This window comes from Megascapheus bottae, chromosome 13 (genome assembly GCF_031878675.1).
Source record: "Megascapheus bottae isolate mThoBot1 chromosome 13, mThoBot2.hap1, whole genome shotgun sequence".
Taxonomy (NCBI): domain Eukaryota; kingdom Metazoa; phylum Chordata; class Mammalia; order Rodentia; family Geomyidae; genus Megascapheus; species Megascapheus bottae.
Genome location: NC_143521.1, coordinates 51,808,971 through 51,823,764, shown reverse-complemented (window position 1 = coordinate 51,823,764; position 14,794 = coordinate 51,808,971). Strand labels below are relative to the sequence as shown.

Below are 14,794 nucleotides of genomic sequence, written 5' to 3'. Positions count from 1 at the left end.
TACAGAGAAGGAGGGGGGGAGGGAGGGAGGGAAAACCAAGAGAGGGAGAGAGAAAGAGAGGAAAGGGGGAGAAAGAGAGAGGGGGGAGAGAAAGAGAGGGGGGGAGAGAGGAGAGAGAAAACGGGGAGAGTGGAGGGAGATCAGAGAGGGGAGAGAGACAGAGAAGGAGAGAGACCCAAAGAGGGGAGAGGGGGAGAGAGCTAGAGAGAGAAGTGCAGGGAGAGGGAGAGGGAGGAGGGAGGGGAGGGGGAGGGGATGCACCCGCGGGGGGGGGGGAGAGGCGCCAGGTGGGGAGCCCCGCCCCGCCGCCCGGGACCCCCCGCGGAACGCCCGCCTCCAGCCCCGAAGTTCCGAGCGAGCCCAGCCGCGGGGACCCCCACGCCCCCCCCCCCGCCCCGCCGCGGCGAGGAACCCGCGGTTGACCGGGAACCGGAGGGGCGCGAGGCTCCCGCGGGCGGGCGCGCGCGCGTGTGTGCTGGGGGCCGGGGGGGGGGGAAGAGTCCGCCGCTCGGCCGCCCAAGCCGGCCGGAGTGGTCCGGGAGGCCGCGGGTGGGGGAGGGGGGGCCGCTGCCATGGCAACGCCCCCCCCCCCGTCCGTCCAGACTTCCAAAGGGGGAGGAAGAACTTCAAATCCCAACCGTCAGCTCGAGCGGTCCTTCTTAAAGGGGTACACACCACACCACACCGCACCGCACCGCCGCCGCGCGCGAGGGGGCCCGAGCCGGGCGCCCCCCGCCGCGGCCCCACCCGCGGGGGCCCCTCCCCGCCAGGGGGGTGGTCCCCGGGGTCCAGGTCCCCCCCCCCAGTCCCCAGTCCGCGTCCGCCCCGCAGGCCCCCGGCGGAGAAAAAGGGGGTGTGTGTGTGTGTCTGTGTGTGTGCGGCCGGCGGGGGCGCGGACCTGCCCGCCGGCGCCCGCCCGCTGCCCCCCCGCCCCCGGCCGGGGCGCCGACCCCGCGGGCCGCGTCCACCCTCTGACAGGGGCCGGCGGGGCGGTGACAGACGTCGGCGGGGAGTTTCGTGGAGCGCGCGAGCCGGCGAACGAGCGACGGGCAGGTTTCCCCTCGGGGTGTCGGCGAGCGGGGTCCCAACTCACAGTTCCCGGGGAGCCCCGATGCCTGAGGGCGGCCGGCGGGGTGCGGACCGCGCCGAGCCCCGGGGGGAAGGGGTGGGCCCGGAGACAAAAGCGCCGGCGGGGCCGCCGCGCCGCCGCCGCCGCCGCCGCTCCCACCCGCGCTCCCCATTGAACTGACCCGGACCGGAGATTCAACTAAAGCCCCCGCCAGCCACAAACTCCTCAGGCAGCCGCGGCCCGCCGCCCGCCGCGAGGGCCCCGGCCATCGGGGCCCGACTCTCGCTTACTACACAGTGCATGAGGCGGTGGCGCAGGGAGTCGAGTTCCCGCCGGAATCCTCTCCTCTCCGCCGCGCACCGAGGGCTCCGGCACTGAGCGGCGGCGGCAGCAGCGGCGGCGGCGGCAGCGGCCATTCTCTCTCTTCCCTTGTCCATCTGCGTCCCGCGTCAGCGCCCTCATTTACATACGAGCGGCGCAGGCACGAGGCAGGGGCGCGAGCCCTCGGCGCGAGCCCCGGAGCGCGCGCCCCCCGGAGGGGGGTTGATTGACACGTGTCACTACCTTCCCGCGGCCCTTCCCTCCCCCCCCCTCCCACCGCTCCCTCCGGGAGAGGCGGGGAGGGAGCGCGAGGAGGAAGCAACCTGCCGCTTCCGCTGACCCCGCCTCCCCACCCGCTCCCTCTCCCTTTCCCTCCTCCCTTCTCACCCCCCCACCCACCCCGCCCCTGGAGTTTACTCCAGCCAGCCATACCGCTCCCGCCGCCCGCGTAAACCCCTCAGCCCGAACGAAGAGACCCGGAGCCCGGCCAGGAAGCGGCGAGCAAAGCCGTGGCGGACTAGGAACGCCTCCCTTCCTTCAGCCTGGCGACGGGCTCTGGCCACTCCAAGACTTCACTTCCCAAACCCCTTTGCGCTCAGACCCCCTAAAGTGAAGCTGGCGGTCTCGGCGCGGTGCACGCCGGGTATTGTAGTCCAGTAGCGAAAGGCGCTCAGGAGTCTGGTTCGCACACTTAGAACTTGCTGGGGGGCTCCGGTGGGCTGTAAGCCGTCAGTGGTCGCGTTGCCTGGCATGACACCAACGCTCTACCGCAGCTTGAGTGGTTGGCTCCCAGCAGATTCAGGCTTCGCTTTAAATGTTGGAAACTTTTTTTTTTTTGGAGTGGGGGAGTGGAGTGGTGGTGGCCGCCATCTGTCACTCCACCAGGAGAAGGACAAAGACCATCCTCATTCAGGTGCATCTGAAATGACTGCCAGAGGCCCAGAGAGAGGCCCCATTCAATTGCAAGGCTAGGGGGACTGGAAGAGCGAGCATATTTGCAAAGATGTAGGAAAAGATGAGACATTTTAAGCCTGGAAAAACCATTGACAAGGGATTGAAGAAAGACAGAAGGGCCAGTTACAAAGAAAAAAACAAATGTCTGCAAAATGTAACCTCTTAGAAATCAGTGACCTCTATCAAGGAAACTGCTGTACTTTAACATCTTTTATGGGCCCTGCCTAGTCCAGTAGGGCATGAGCTTTAACCCTGCATGGAATTAATTCAGTGCAGTGATAGAGAAAATGGGGCTTGAACTCTGGGCCTGGGCACTGTCCCTGAGCTCTTCAGCTCAAGGATTGCCCTCTACCACTTGAGCCACAGTGCCACTTTCAGTTGGCTGGTGGTTAATTGGAGATAAGAGCCTCATGGACCTTCATGCCTGGGCTGGCTTTGAGCTGCGATTCTCAGCTCTCAGCCTCCTGAGTAGCTAGGACTGCAAGTGTGAGCCGCCAGAGCCCCGTGTTTTTATTTTAGTAATAGTTACAGTAGGCCAAACTGCAACTGAACCCTCCACCGTTTGCAGAGAAGTATTGTGCATTTCCAGGGATTGCGTTGTTTATCTGCCTCAATTGTATAACTTTACATCATAAAGTTTTTAAAAGTTAAGTTTGAAGCTCGGTGTGACAATGCACACCTGTAATCTTTACACTCTGGAAGCCAGTTCAGTATGATTGCAAGTTCAAAGCTAGCATAAATTCATAGAAATAAATCTCTCTGCCTGTCCCCCTCCCTCCCTCCCTCCCTCCCTCCCTCCCTCCCTCCCCTCCCTCCCTCCCTCCCTCCCTCCCTCCCTCCTCCCTCCCTCCCTCCCTCTCTCTCTCTCTCTCTCTCTCTCTCTCTCTCTCTCTCTCTCTCTCTCTCTCTCTCTCACTCTCTCTCTCTCTCTCTTTCTCTCTCCCCCACCCCCGTGTTTCGAAATCCTATAACTACTTTGGCTCACAATTGGAGACCCATTGCACTCTTAATCGCCAAGATGGTCAAGTCGCATATCCAAGGGTCAATATGGAAAATAGATTCTACCTCTTAGTGGAAGGATTTGAAAAGATCAGGCAATGTAATTTTTCTCTGGAAAGAGAGATCTATTGAAATATAAGAATAATGAATGTCAAATTTTTAGAATTTCTGGGAAAGGAGAAGATCAAGATCTGATGAAATATGTAAATAAAGTTAACTTTGAAGTTCAATATTATTAGAAGAGCAAGTGTTTCTCATAGCAAGTATGACAGGGCACATTATAATTACCCCCAGTAAAGTTAGCACTAGAAGTTTGGGTAAAAATGACTATATTCTAAGCATAATCCAGGGCCATCCATTCAGTTATTGTGATTTATTGTTTGAGATAGCCATAAAACCAAGGATAGAAAGCTAGGAATGTCCAAGATTGACTCCTGAGAATCCAGTTGCAAAACACTTTTAATATAACCTATATGATAGGAAAATGTTCATATTATTTGATTAGATGTTTTGGTTCTGCTAAGTATTAGTACATGTTGTGTTCATTCTTTATTGCTGTGTGACAAACCAATCTGTAACAAAGTATCTTAAACGAACAATCTTTTATTTTTTCCTCTCGAGCTCATAGGTTAGTTGCACTGTTCTCCTGGTCCACCAAGGATCTTCAACTCTTGGGGAATGCTAGTACAGGTTGCTGACAATCCAGGATGGCCTCACACTGACGTGGAGTTTGTCTCTCTGCTTGTTGGTGTAATTACCTTACCATGAGAGACTAGACCTTATTTATGTCCTGCCAACATACTGAGTACCAAGAGTAAGTACTAATATGAAAATTCTTTTTATCTTGTTTTATGTCTTGTTTTACTTGCTACTGGCCCATTGGCCAAAGCAAATCACAGAAATAACCCCAAAGTCTGGCATTGCTGAAAGAAGATGTGAACAAGTTGTGATTATTTGAAATCAAACTATTGCAATTATCTATCCAAAACAAATGCACCTAAAACTAATAAGTAATCTGTGGTATTCATATGTAGTGATACATTGCATATGATATAAAAATGCAAAGTGGAGGGTAGAGAGTTTGGTAGTGTGCTTGCTTAGCATGCACAAAGACCCGGTTCGATTCCTTGGTACCACATACATAGAAAAAAGCCAGAAGTGGTGCTGAGGCTCAAGTGGTAGATCTTTAGCCTTGAGAAAGTCCAAGGACTTTCTCAGTGCTTAGGCCCTGAGCTCAAGCCCAGGACTGATAAAAAAAATATGCAAAGGGGGATCATTTAAAATGAATTTCCACAATAGAAAACAATAGAAAAATACATAATTAAAGTGATAGGATTAAGCCATTTTTAGAATATTAAAATGAAAGCATTTCTTTTACTTTACACCAAGTATAAACATTCCAATATATTACTAGGATTACCTCTTCAATTATAAACAATAATATGCAACACAAAATAGACATTCTATAATTTAATAGAATCAAGATGCTTCTGTATGCAATAAGCATTTATGACTGTAAAGCAGGCCAATGACATACCCTTAATGAAAAGCTAAATAGCATTAAGAAATCATATTTTGAATATCTACCTTAAAAACTACATTTTATTATACTTGCTTTAATTACAAGCTGATCAGTGGTAGAAAAACCTGACACACTTTACTTGGATCAATACATACTGTATAACTATATTAAACTGTATAAATGTATATGGTTAAGATTGTGATTTATAAATGAAAGATCAAAGACAAATTTCATAAACCAATTATTTAGGATACAGGATTAAAACCCCTCCCAGAAAATTTCTGATTAGCTGAATAATCATTTTACACTAAACTTTATGCAAGAATTTTAGATCTACCTAGGTTCATAGCCAAAGATTTCTTAGGATCCTTTTTACTTATGGAAGTATGGACCATTCAGAGGGTACCATATCAGATTTATACATGTTGATAGATTTTTTTCAGTTCTATAGTAAATAGTTTAAAAACCTAGAATACATGCTGATTTTGACATTTTGAAATATTTCTGAATACTGTAAACATCTTTTTTTGTCCAGTTTTGTAGTAACAAAGATAAAATTTGAAAGGATTAGTTCTGGAAGCAGAAATATAGTGATGATGCGGTTTATTTCTGAGAGTATGTTTTCTTATTCTAGATTCTTCTGAAGGTCTATATGAGCAGACATAATAGTTGGCCTAATTCTGTCACTCATCACAGAATGGCATCTGAGAAATTTATTCTTTTCACTCTTCATTTTGTTCAATGACTGAATTATTTTCAAAACATTTGGTGTTATGTCATGTTACTATCTGTATAATGCATTTCATACAGTTGAACAAAAGTTTTACTGTGCCAGGAAAACTCAGACTTTAGCTTGCCAGGATAATCAGTACTGAAAGTCAGTTGATTGCATTTTCTAATTTTTAAAATAAAACCAAGTGTGGAATGTGAATTTTGTTGCAGTTGCCATCTTTTTTCTTTCATCTAGACAAAATAAGTAGGTCCTACTTTATCACTACTCTGTTTTTGTGTGTCTATTTGAAATTACTCTCATGGTCTAATGCATTATTATCACCTTCATTTTTAGCCTTTTAATAAAATCTTGATGTATTAGAGGCTCAATGATGGCAATTTGATCCAATTTACTCCAATTGCATGGTTCAGTATCAAAGTCAAATAAAAAATCCCATCTAAAGCACCTACACTATTACAGTTTAAAAGAAATACAGATCAACTAGGTCAACATCCCCTAATTTTGCAATAGGAGAATCAGGATCCAGAAAAGATAAGCATTTTATTTTATGTAGGTCACACAGCTGATAAATAGCAAATTCAAACTAGAGTTTAATTTACTGATTTCTAGTCTTTACTCTTTTTCCATGCAAGACATATTTGTTATGAGTTACCCTAACTTAAAAAAAGTACTTTTAGTGCGATTGTCCTTGTATCAGAGAAAAAAGTTTATATTAAACTTCGTATGCAACATCACCTACGTAGTGGTGAATTAAAATTTGAATCTGTTCTTTCAACAATAATTACAATGCACGGTGGGCAAAGGACACAGAAATTGAGGAACCTGTGGTAGTTTTTGGAAGTCTACATTATTTGTAGGGGAAAATAGATGCAATGTTTTGTTTCCTCAATGTGATGGTTAGTCTTTCTTGACAACTTGAATACACTGGAAGATACCTAGGTGATCAGCAAAGCACACCTCTGGATGTGTCTATGAGGGGAATATCCAGAGATGGTTAGATCATGAGGGTTCAAAATTTGTATAGATTGTTGAGAGATGAGACTTGATTGGAGGAAATAAGCCACAGGGCCTTGTCTTCCAAGGGTGTATTTTTCCTTGCTCCACTCCCCCACTTTTTTGTTGTTTCCTCTTTGTTTCCTGTCCACCATGAGGTAAAGAACTTCCTTGGTCAAATTTCCCCATGACTAGGCTGTTCTTTCCAAGCACACAGGATCAAGCAACCATGGACTGAACCTGTTGAAGCAGCGGGTCCAAAACCATTTTTTCCTTTAAGTTATTTCCTCATGAATTTTTGGTTACAACAACAAATGTATCCATATTTAATGTATCTTTTGGTGAGACTGGGTTCTGTTGCTCTCTCAATCCCTCATCCCATGCTGTTTTGCTCCCATAAAGTATGTTCAATATTTTCCAATGGAAGGATAGTTATTTCCTCTGCCCTAAAAAACTTGGTTTTACTTTCTCTCCTATTATTTCATATATTAAAATTATTTGTGGCTATCCTGTTCCTCACTACAGTGTTGTAGGTTGTGAAATCAATTCGCAGGTTATTTATTTGTACTGCCTTGCCTATATTTTAGACTGCTTTATTATGAGAGAGATTTTCATTTAATTGAAATGAAAGGAACGAACATGGAAAATTTAGAACTTCGTTCCTCTCCTCCTCTATCTCCTTCTATAAACCTCCTTCAAATACACACTTATTTTTTACTGCTACTATCAAGACAATAACATAAAGAGGTGCTTGATTACATTTTACAGGTTTTATATTTTATTTTATTTAATTAATTAACTAATTTATTTTTGCCAGTGCTGGGCTTGAGCTCAGGGCCTGAGCACTGTCCTTGGACTTTCTCAAGGCTAGAGCTCTACCACTTGAGCCTCAACACCACTTCCAGCTTTTTTCTATGGATGTGGTACCGAGGAATCGAACCTGGGTCTTTGTGCATGCTAGGCAAGCACTCTACCACTAGGCCAAACTCCCAGCCCCAGGTTTTATATTTTAAACAAAGAAATTAGTATCCTTTTTCCTGCAAGTTGAAATCTCTGATAAAAACTAAGTCATAATGTATATTTTGAATAAACATATGACTTTTTCTCTCTAAAATGTCTTAGAAAAATTTTAAAAAGTAAATAATTTTATGGATTCAACAATTGTTTTTAAGGTGATGACAATAATATTTGGCCCGGTTAAAAATAGTATAAAATGTCAATGCCCTTGGTAAAGAAGCAAAATTGTAAAACTTTGAAGTAAAATTCATTAGATGGAAGAAGTTTATTTTTGCATATCACCTTAGGAAAGATTTATTCAAACTGTGTGAAATCTGATAGTGGCTTATATTAATATCCTCCCAGAGAATAGATGTGAAAGGGAGATAGAAAAGAATGAAGTAGTTTAATTATAACATGATTTCCCTTACATAGAAGAAAGATAAGTGCAAATATGAAGTTGATAAAGCTTTCATGCATTTTAACTTAGTCAGAAGTATGTAATATTTAAAGATTTAAATTGTAAGATTAAATTATAACTAATAACCACTTTTATAATTATTGAGAATAGAGAACAGTCAGATACCGTAGAATTACTTTCAAATTCAATAGTGAAAACCACATGACTTCATTTTTATATACTTGATATTAAACTTGCAGCATGAAAACTTGAAAGAAAAAGAAACCTAAATATACAACTGTATTTTATTTTATTATTTTTAGTTTTTCCATTTTTATTTAATAATTCTTATTAAATTATATGATCTTATGTTTCATTTTTGAACATTCTAACTTGTATACATTCTAAATTGTATATCAGTACTGGTCAGTGAAAATACAAAGTAACACACAAATGCAAGCCACATATGGAATTGTAATGTTTGCAATAGTCATGTTGATTGGTTGATTTGTTGATTGATTGTATTAGAGTTTGAGCTCAGGGCTTTACACTTGCTAGACAGGTGCTCTCTCACTTGAAGGAGTAAATCCAACCTCAGCAGTAACCTTAGAAAGTAAAAATGAAATTAAGGGTATGTTTTATTTCATTTTCTGTTTTATTTCATTCTCTGAATCTGTAACGTTACTAAGGACATATGGTTAGTGAAAAATTATTCACGAAACTCCGTAATCCTTAAAATTCTGTGTATTCTGTGTATTTTCAATAGTCATCTTATATATTTGTTGTATAGTCTTAGTGAATTTAGGTTACTCTGACAGAGTTTGGGGCTGTGAAATCAAATATGTACTACTGAAAAGAGTCCTCATTTTCTCCCTTCTTCAGCCAATTTACTTTCTTCAAAAGCTCTTACCATGCTACTCATTGTTCCTCCTCTAATCTAATAAGATGATGCTAATTTACTCACAGTTTTATAATTTGAAAAGGAGAATATGAAGTATTCACATATTTTCTGCTTTTTGAGAATAAGGGCTGAAATGAAATGGCAAATCACACTGGTGCTTTCATTTAGGCTGAGTTAAAGCAATATGAAACAGATGATCACATCTCGATGACAATTATGGTACTACTTGGCAGGAGTAAGTGAAGAAAAAATTTGGCTTGGTAGCATTAAATAGCTGCCCAGATATATTGTACAAAGAATAGGGAGAGTGAGAGGAATCAAGTTACCCATATGCAGCTAATGAAATACTCACATTATGCTATTGGGAGAATCTCATATGTTGAGATACAATACCTGTTAGCACACTGTTATTTCCTGGTTTGCATGCATTTGTTTTTGAGAATCCACTCTCACATATGCTGTTTTGTACATGTAAAAAGCAAGGTTTTTTTTCCATTATGAATCCCTAGATTTGAGAGTTTATGTTGGCACTTTGAAAATTACATAAAACTTATTGCTGAAGCAGCATCTTTTGTTTAAAGCATGAGTTTCCAAGCACTTCTTACATTCAGAAAGATTAAAAAAGTTAAAATAAAAAAATGCTTCAAAATGTCAAGTACCTTGGAATGGATTTTTCATGATTTTTCTCAGTTCAAACAAAACTCCAGGGTAGAATAAAATATGATAGGGCTTTACTTTAGTATGATTAGGATTTCTATACAAGTATAAAAACCCTGTTCCTATTCACAGATACAGCTTGAACAAACTGCTGTATTTGTATAAACCAAGTGATTTAATTTTAAAATGTCCATATGTAAGATTTATAGTTTATTATTAAATATACTTTAGTAAGAAAATCAACAATTTATACATGAAAATTCAGCAGACACTTAGAGCATTTCTAGAAATGAATGACAAGGGACAGGTGGGGGATATACCCTGAATGTGGGTGCAGCCACCAAATAGGAACAGAAACAAAAAGTTCTCTCTCTCTTTCCTCCCTCCATCCTCCCACCCATGTGTGAAACGATCTGTCTTTGTCTTTCCTTCTTGATTGCTATTGAGGTATACAACCTCTGCCACCAGCCCTCACTTCCAGAGTATTTTGTCTCTCCTCAGACTCATGACAAGGGAGCCAGGTGACCATCAATCCTCTGAAACTACCAAAGTAAATCTTTTTTCCTTTTATGTTGTTCCTCTCCTTTACTCATCACAATAACAAAAAGCTAGCTAGCATAAGGAGCCTTAGAGATAGGACACAGAACTCCTGGATCATGGTGTCTGCCCACTGTTGCAAAGCATCTGTAGACAGTCTTTTTGGAAAATCTATTTTGACTTTTCTCTCTCTTCCTTCTGTCCCCTTCTTGGTTTATTTACTGCCTGCAACACTGACTCCAGACCAGCAAAGATTTTATCCTGGTAACTCAGGACTGGCCAATCAGAACATTTGCATTTCCCTGTCCACATTGATTTGCTCATAAACTAGTCGGGGCCCATGAAACACAATGAGATTTGAGAAGAGACCCTTGCTCTTTTTCCATTAAGTATGCTGTAATCATCTTGCGATAATAAGGGGTTTGGGAACAAAATCAACACTAAGAACCAAACTCACCAAAAGAAAGTGGGAAACCAAGTCCTTAATGAGCTGTGTAAGCCCATTAACCTTAGGCTAAAGTATAAGAGGAAGGGAATTAGCCAGATGAAGGCCATTATGTTGGAGTTGGGTGATGTAGCTTAGAAGAAGAAAGAGAATTTTATCTAGATTACATAAGACTGAAAGCATATGCAGAAGGATGAAAGGGGAAAACCTTAAACAGCTCAATTTTGCTCTCCTTGTTCTTGTTAAAATAATAGAGCAATCTGAAAAGAGCTCAGACAAATAGATCAGTGCTATGGTTTGGAAAAGGTCCCTCAAAACTGAAGGGGGATATGTTTAAGGTTTGTTTGCCTCATGGAGCCTGTTAGGAGAAGGTTATGTCATTGAGACATACCTTTGAAAAGGATACTGGAGGACCCCACCTCTTTTTCTCTCCATTTCTCTTCCTTGATGTGAACAGGACTCCTCTGGCAGGTACTTCCATCATGATTAAATGTCTCCAAAGCGCCAGAGACAAGCAGCCAGAGACAAGCACTTCTGAAACTGTGAGTGAAAATAAACTTTTTCTCTAACTGATTATTTCAAGTATTTTGTCACACTAACAGTTGATTAACACAAAGCTGGCTAACAGAGCACAGTATAGACCACAGATTTATCATTCAGCTTAAACACACAGGACTTCTGAAATATTTTAAGCATATTTTTGTATGAGACAGAATACTCTAAATGTGTTATATGATAAATTGTAGGAGATTGAAGATAGGGAAACATTTAGAATTTTTTCCTGGTTTGCATTCTAATGATAATAAGGGTTGGAAATCAATCAGGGAGGGGCAAAGCAGGGAAAATGTTTTTAAATGATCAATTTGGAGTTTAAAACATTTTTAACAAGTGTTATATACACGTAATTTAGGATTATGTTGAAAAACAAGTCCAACCTTCCCCCAACCCAGAAGCTCACATTTGTTCTCCAAGTGAACTACATTTAACTTTCCAAACTGCTGATATTGATATCTATTCTGTGGTTAATCAGAACTATCCTATTTAGTTATGCCAACCTGTGCAGTTGCTTATGTGAGAAAAACTATCTTTTCTATAGAAGTGTGTTGCTTAAAAGCCCCTGCTTTGGCCTGGTGAATTCGGCTCTTGTTAATGAAAAGAGGAACTTTTGTAATAAGCGTTTTTGAAATGCAAGGATTTGTCTTAAACTGGTTTCTTTTCAAGATAGCATTAAGATACATCTCAGAAGATTTAAGAAATAGCAGAGGGTAAGGGCATAGTGTTATTCTTATTCCAAAATCACCTTTGTAAATACATTTTACCCTATTTAAACAACCACGAGCAAATTGTGAATCAGAGATCAACCAGTCAAAGCAAAGGGATGGGCCCTCCTGTTAGGGATAAATAGAAAAGGAGCCTGCATGCTCTGCTCTATGTGCTTGCTTGCTAGATTGTTGACTGGTAGAGAGTGCATCTGCAGAAATAAAGTTTGCATTGCTGAGAAATTTTTGTGTTTATGTTGTGACTTCAGTGGTTCTTGGAGAGCGTATTTATAACATATATAGCAGCCTTCCATTCTCTTCGTATCTCTAAATGATATGTTTAACATCACCAACTTCAATTTAAATCATTATCAACCCAATTTCTCCTTCACCTCCCATTTTAGTACAATTTTTATCATTGTTTCTGTACATTTAAAAATACACATTGGTGAGCTGGAGGCTGGTGGCTCATACCTCTAATCCTAATTCCTCAGAAGGCCAATATCTGAGAATCACAATTTGAAGACAACCCAAGCAGGAAAGCCTGTGAGACTCTTATCTCCAATTAAGCACCAAAAAAGCCAAAAGTAGTTCAAGTGGTAGAGTGCTAGCCTTGAGCAATAAAGCTCAGGGATAGTCCCTAGGCCTAGAGTTCAAACCCCAGGATGGGCAAAAACACAAACAAGTGTGTAAAGGCTATGGGCTAAAATACATGCTTCCCTGCTCCCCCACACTTTTCATGTATTGAAGCCCTAAGTCCCACTATTAAATACTGTGACTGTATTTGGAGATAAAGCTTTTAAGAGGTAATCATGTCTTCTATAACCGTATTTAAGTCTTCTCTCTATTGGGTGATCCTAACAACTGATAATCAAGACAAATTTTCTCCATGTTATGACTATGTTCAATGAATAGCTAAGTCATTTGTTCTTTTGTTTATTGCCAATTCTGAGGTTTGAATTCAGGGTTGAGGCATTATCCTTGATCTTTCTCAAGGCTAATGCTCTACCACTTGAGCCAAAGCAGCACTTTCAGCCTTTTCTGTGTATATGGTATCAAGGATTCAAATCCAGGGCTTTGTACATGATAGGCAAGCACTCTACTACTAGGCCACAGTCCCGGCCCAATAGTATACTTTTTATTTTCTTAAATTTGCAATTACTTCATTATAATCTTATATTGTGCATCCTTAACAGAAATTTTACATTATATTTAAGGATATATTATTTGCAAATCTCATTTATTTATCATTTTCCCAGAAACCTCCTCTGTTAGCCTTCCTTACTCATCTTTAAGGCAGCTGACCCAACCTGTCTCTGTAGCACTTCCTGTCTGTATTGTACTTAGGAGTCATAGCTTGCTCTTTTCCTATTGGTTCATTATTTCAGGTATCAGTGTCATAGATGCCAGGACTTCTGTGAACAAATACATTTTGAGAAATAAGTTTTTTTAGTCTTTATGTTTTAAATGTTTCTATTCTCCCTTTGCACTTAGTATCTTTTATCTATAGCTTCTCCTCCACTCACTTTGTGTCATGGGACTTGAACTCTGGGCCTGGACGCTATCCCTGGGCTTGAGCTCTTCAGCTCAAGGCTACTGCCCTGCCCTACCCCTTGAGTCACAGCACTGCTTCCCATTTTTTCTAGTGATTAATTGGAGATAAGAGTCTCACTTTCTTTAGTGCCCAGGCTGGCTTTGAACCACAATCCTCAGATCTCAGCTTCTTGAATAGCTAGGATTACAGGTGTGAGTCACTGCTCCCAGCTTACCTAGAATTTTGAAGAACACTTTGTCAATGTTTGCAAGCATCCTACTTGCTAATAAAGTTTTGTGTTATTTTTTTCCTTTATTCTCATACCAGACTATGTCTTTAACTCTTTAATGTTTATCTTTGACATGCTGGAATGTCTATAATGATTTCATTCATTATGCAAGATGTTTTAAAATGTATTTTTAATTGGAGACACAGATTTCTCCCCTGGGAAGATCTTTGTTATTTATTATTATTGTCATTGTTACTGTTATTATTTTTGACAACTTTTTAATTCCCACTCTCTTTTTCTAACATATTCCTTTCAGTTAGGAATTATTCTGTTTCTTGTTTTTGTTTCATATTTTTTTGGAGTTGTCCTTTCTATTGTGGGAAACTATTGTACTGGTTATCATATTTTTACTTCAATAGTAATTAAAAAATTTTTATCTAGAGAGTTCCTTCCTGTCAGGCTTTACCTCTTAAATGTTTCAACACTTACCAAAACACTATCTTGGAAAACAATCCTTTATCTCATGGGTCATTATTATTATTTTCTTCTTTAAAAATGTTACTGTCAGGGTGATGTATAAAGGGATTGCAGTTTCATTCACAAGGTAGTGAGTACATTATTTCTTGTACATTGTTACCCTTTCCCATGTTTTTATCCCTCTTTCTCTTCCCCTATTATTATTTTCTTTAACTGAAACATACTGCTTGCTATACAGGATAGTTTGGAAATTTAAGGTATCATATACTACATCTGTTTGAGAACCTAAATAGAAAACATTTCACGTTGCCAAGCTTTAAAAATCAAAGTTTACTTTATAAGAGATAAATACTAAAATAAATACCAAATACTAAATAAATACAGAATAATAAATAATGAAATACTGAAATGCATGGAAAAATTTAGCCACAAGGGCATCTTTTGCCTGTGCTTGGACTACATCGTCTGGTTTTACTTCAAGACTAGATTTGAAAATGTTCTGGAAATAGGGCATCTTCCCACATTTTTGTAAAAAGATTAAAAATGTTTATTATTACCTAGTAAAAATTTTAATTTAATTTAATTTTGTTGTAAAGGTGATATATAAAGGAGTTATATAAATGAATACATTTCTTGTCAAACATTGCTACTCCCCCCCAAGGTTTTTCTTCCTCTTTCTCCCCCTACTATCTAGTAAATTTTGTTAAAAATAGCTGTTTTGATTATTTTTGGCAAGATAAAAAAAATAAGAAAAAAGCCATTTGGGCC

The 14,794-nt window shown here is 41.0% G+C and overlaps 1 protein-coding gene and 1 long non-coding RNA gene across 5 annotated transcripts in view; one reads left to right on the top strand and one right to left on the bottom strand.

The window, feature by feature from the left end:
- Lcorl (ligand dependent nuclear receptor corepressor like) overlaps positions 1-1,595 on the bottom strand; it is a 101,453-nt gene extending 99,858 nt beyond the window's left edge. For 2 of the 4 annotated variants that reach the window (XM_090343783.1, XM_090343784.1), the window contains exons 1-2: positions 1,360-1,585; position 969 (exon numbers count right to left, since the gene is read on the bottom strand). In XM_090343783.1, the coding sequence (XP_090199909.1) occupies position 969; positions 1,360-1,506 (148 nt within the window). In that variant the 5' untranslated portion in view covers positions 1,507-1,585. Of the gene's footprint in view, positions 1-968; positions 970-1,359 lie in introns of all 4 variants that reach the window. The other 2 variants (XM_090343780.1, XM_090343781.1) reach the window with 2 other exon arrangements.
- A 2,358-nt stretch (positions 1,596-3,953) lies between these two features.
- The window catches only part of LOC150055940 (uncharacterized), a 248,487-nt gene continuing 237,646 nt past the window's right edge, over positions 3,954-14,794 (top strand). The window contains exons 1-2 of the long non-coding RNA XR_016537482.1: positions 3,954-4,157; positions 10,985-11,069. This is a non-coding gene — a long non-coding RNA (uncharacterized LOC150055940). The remainder of the gene's footprint in view (positions 4,158-10,984; positions 11,070-14,794) is intronic.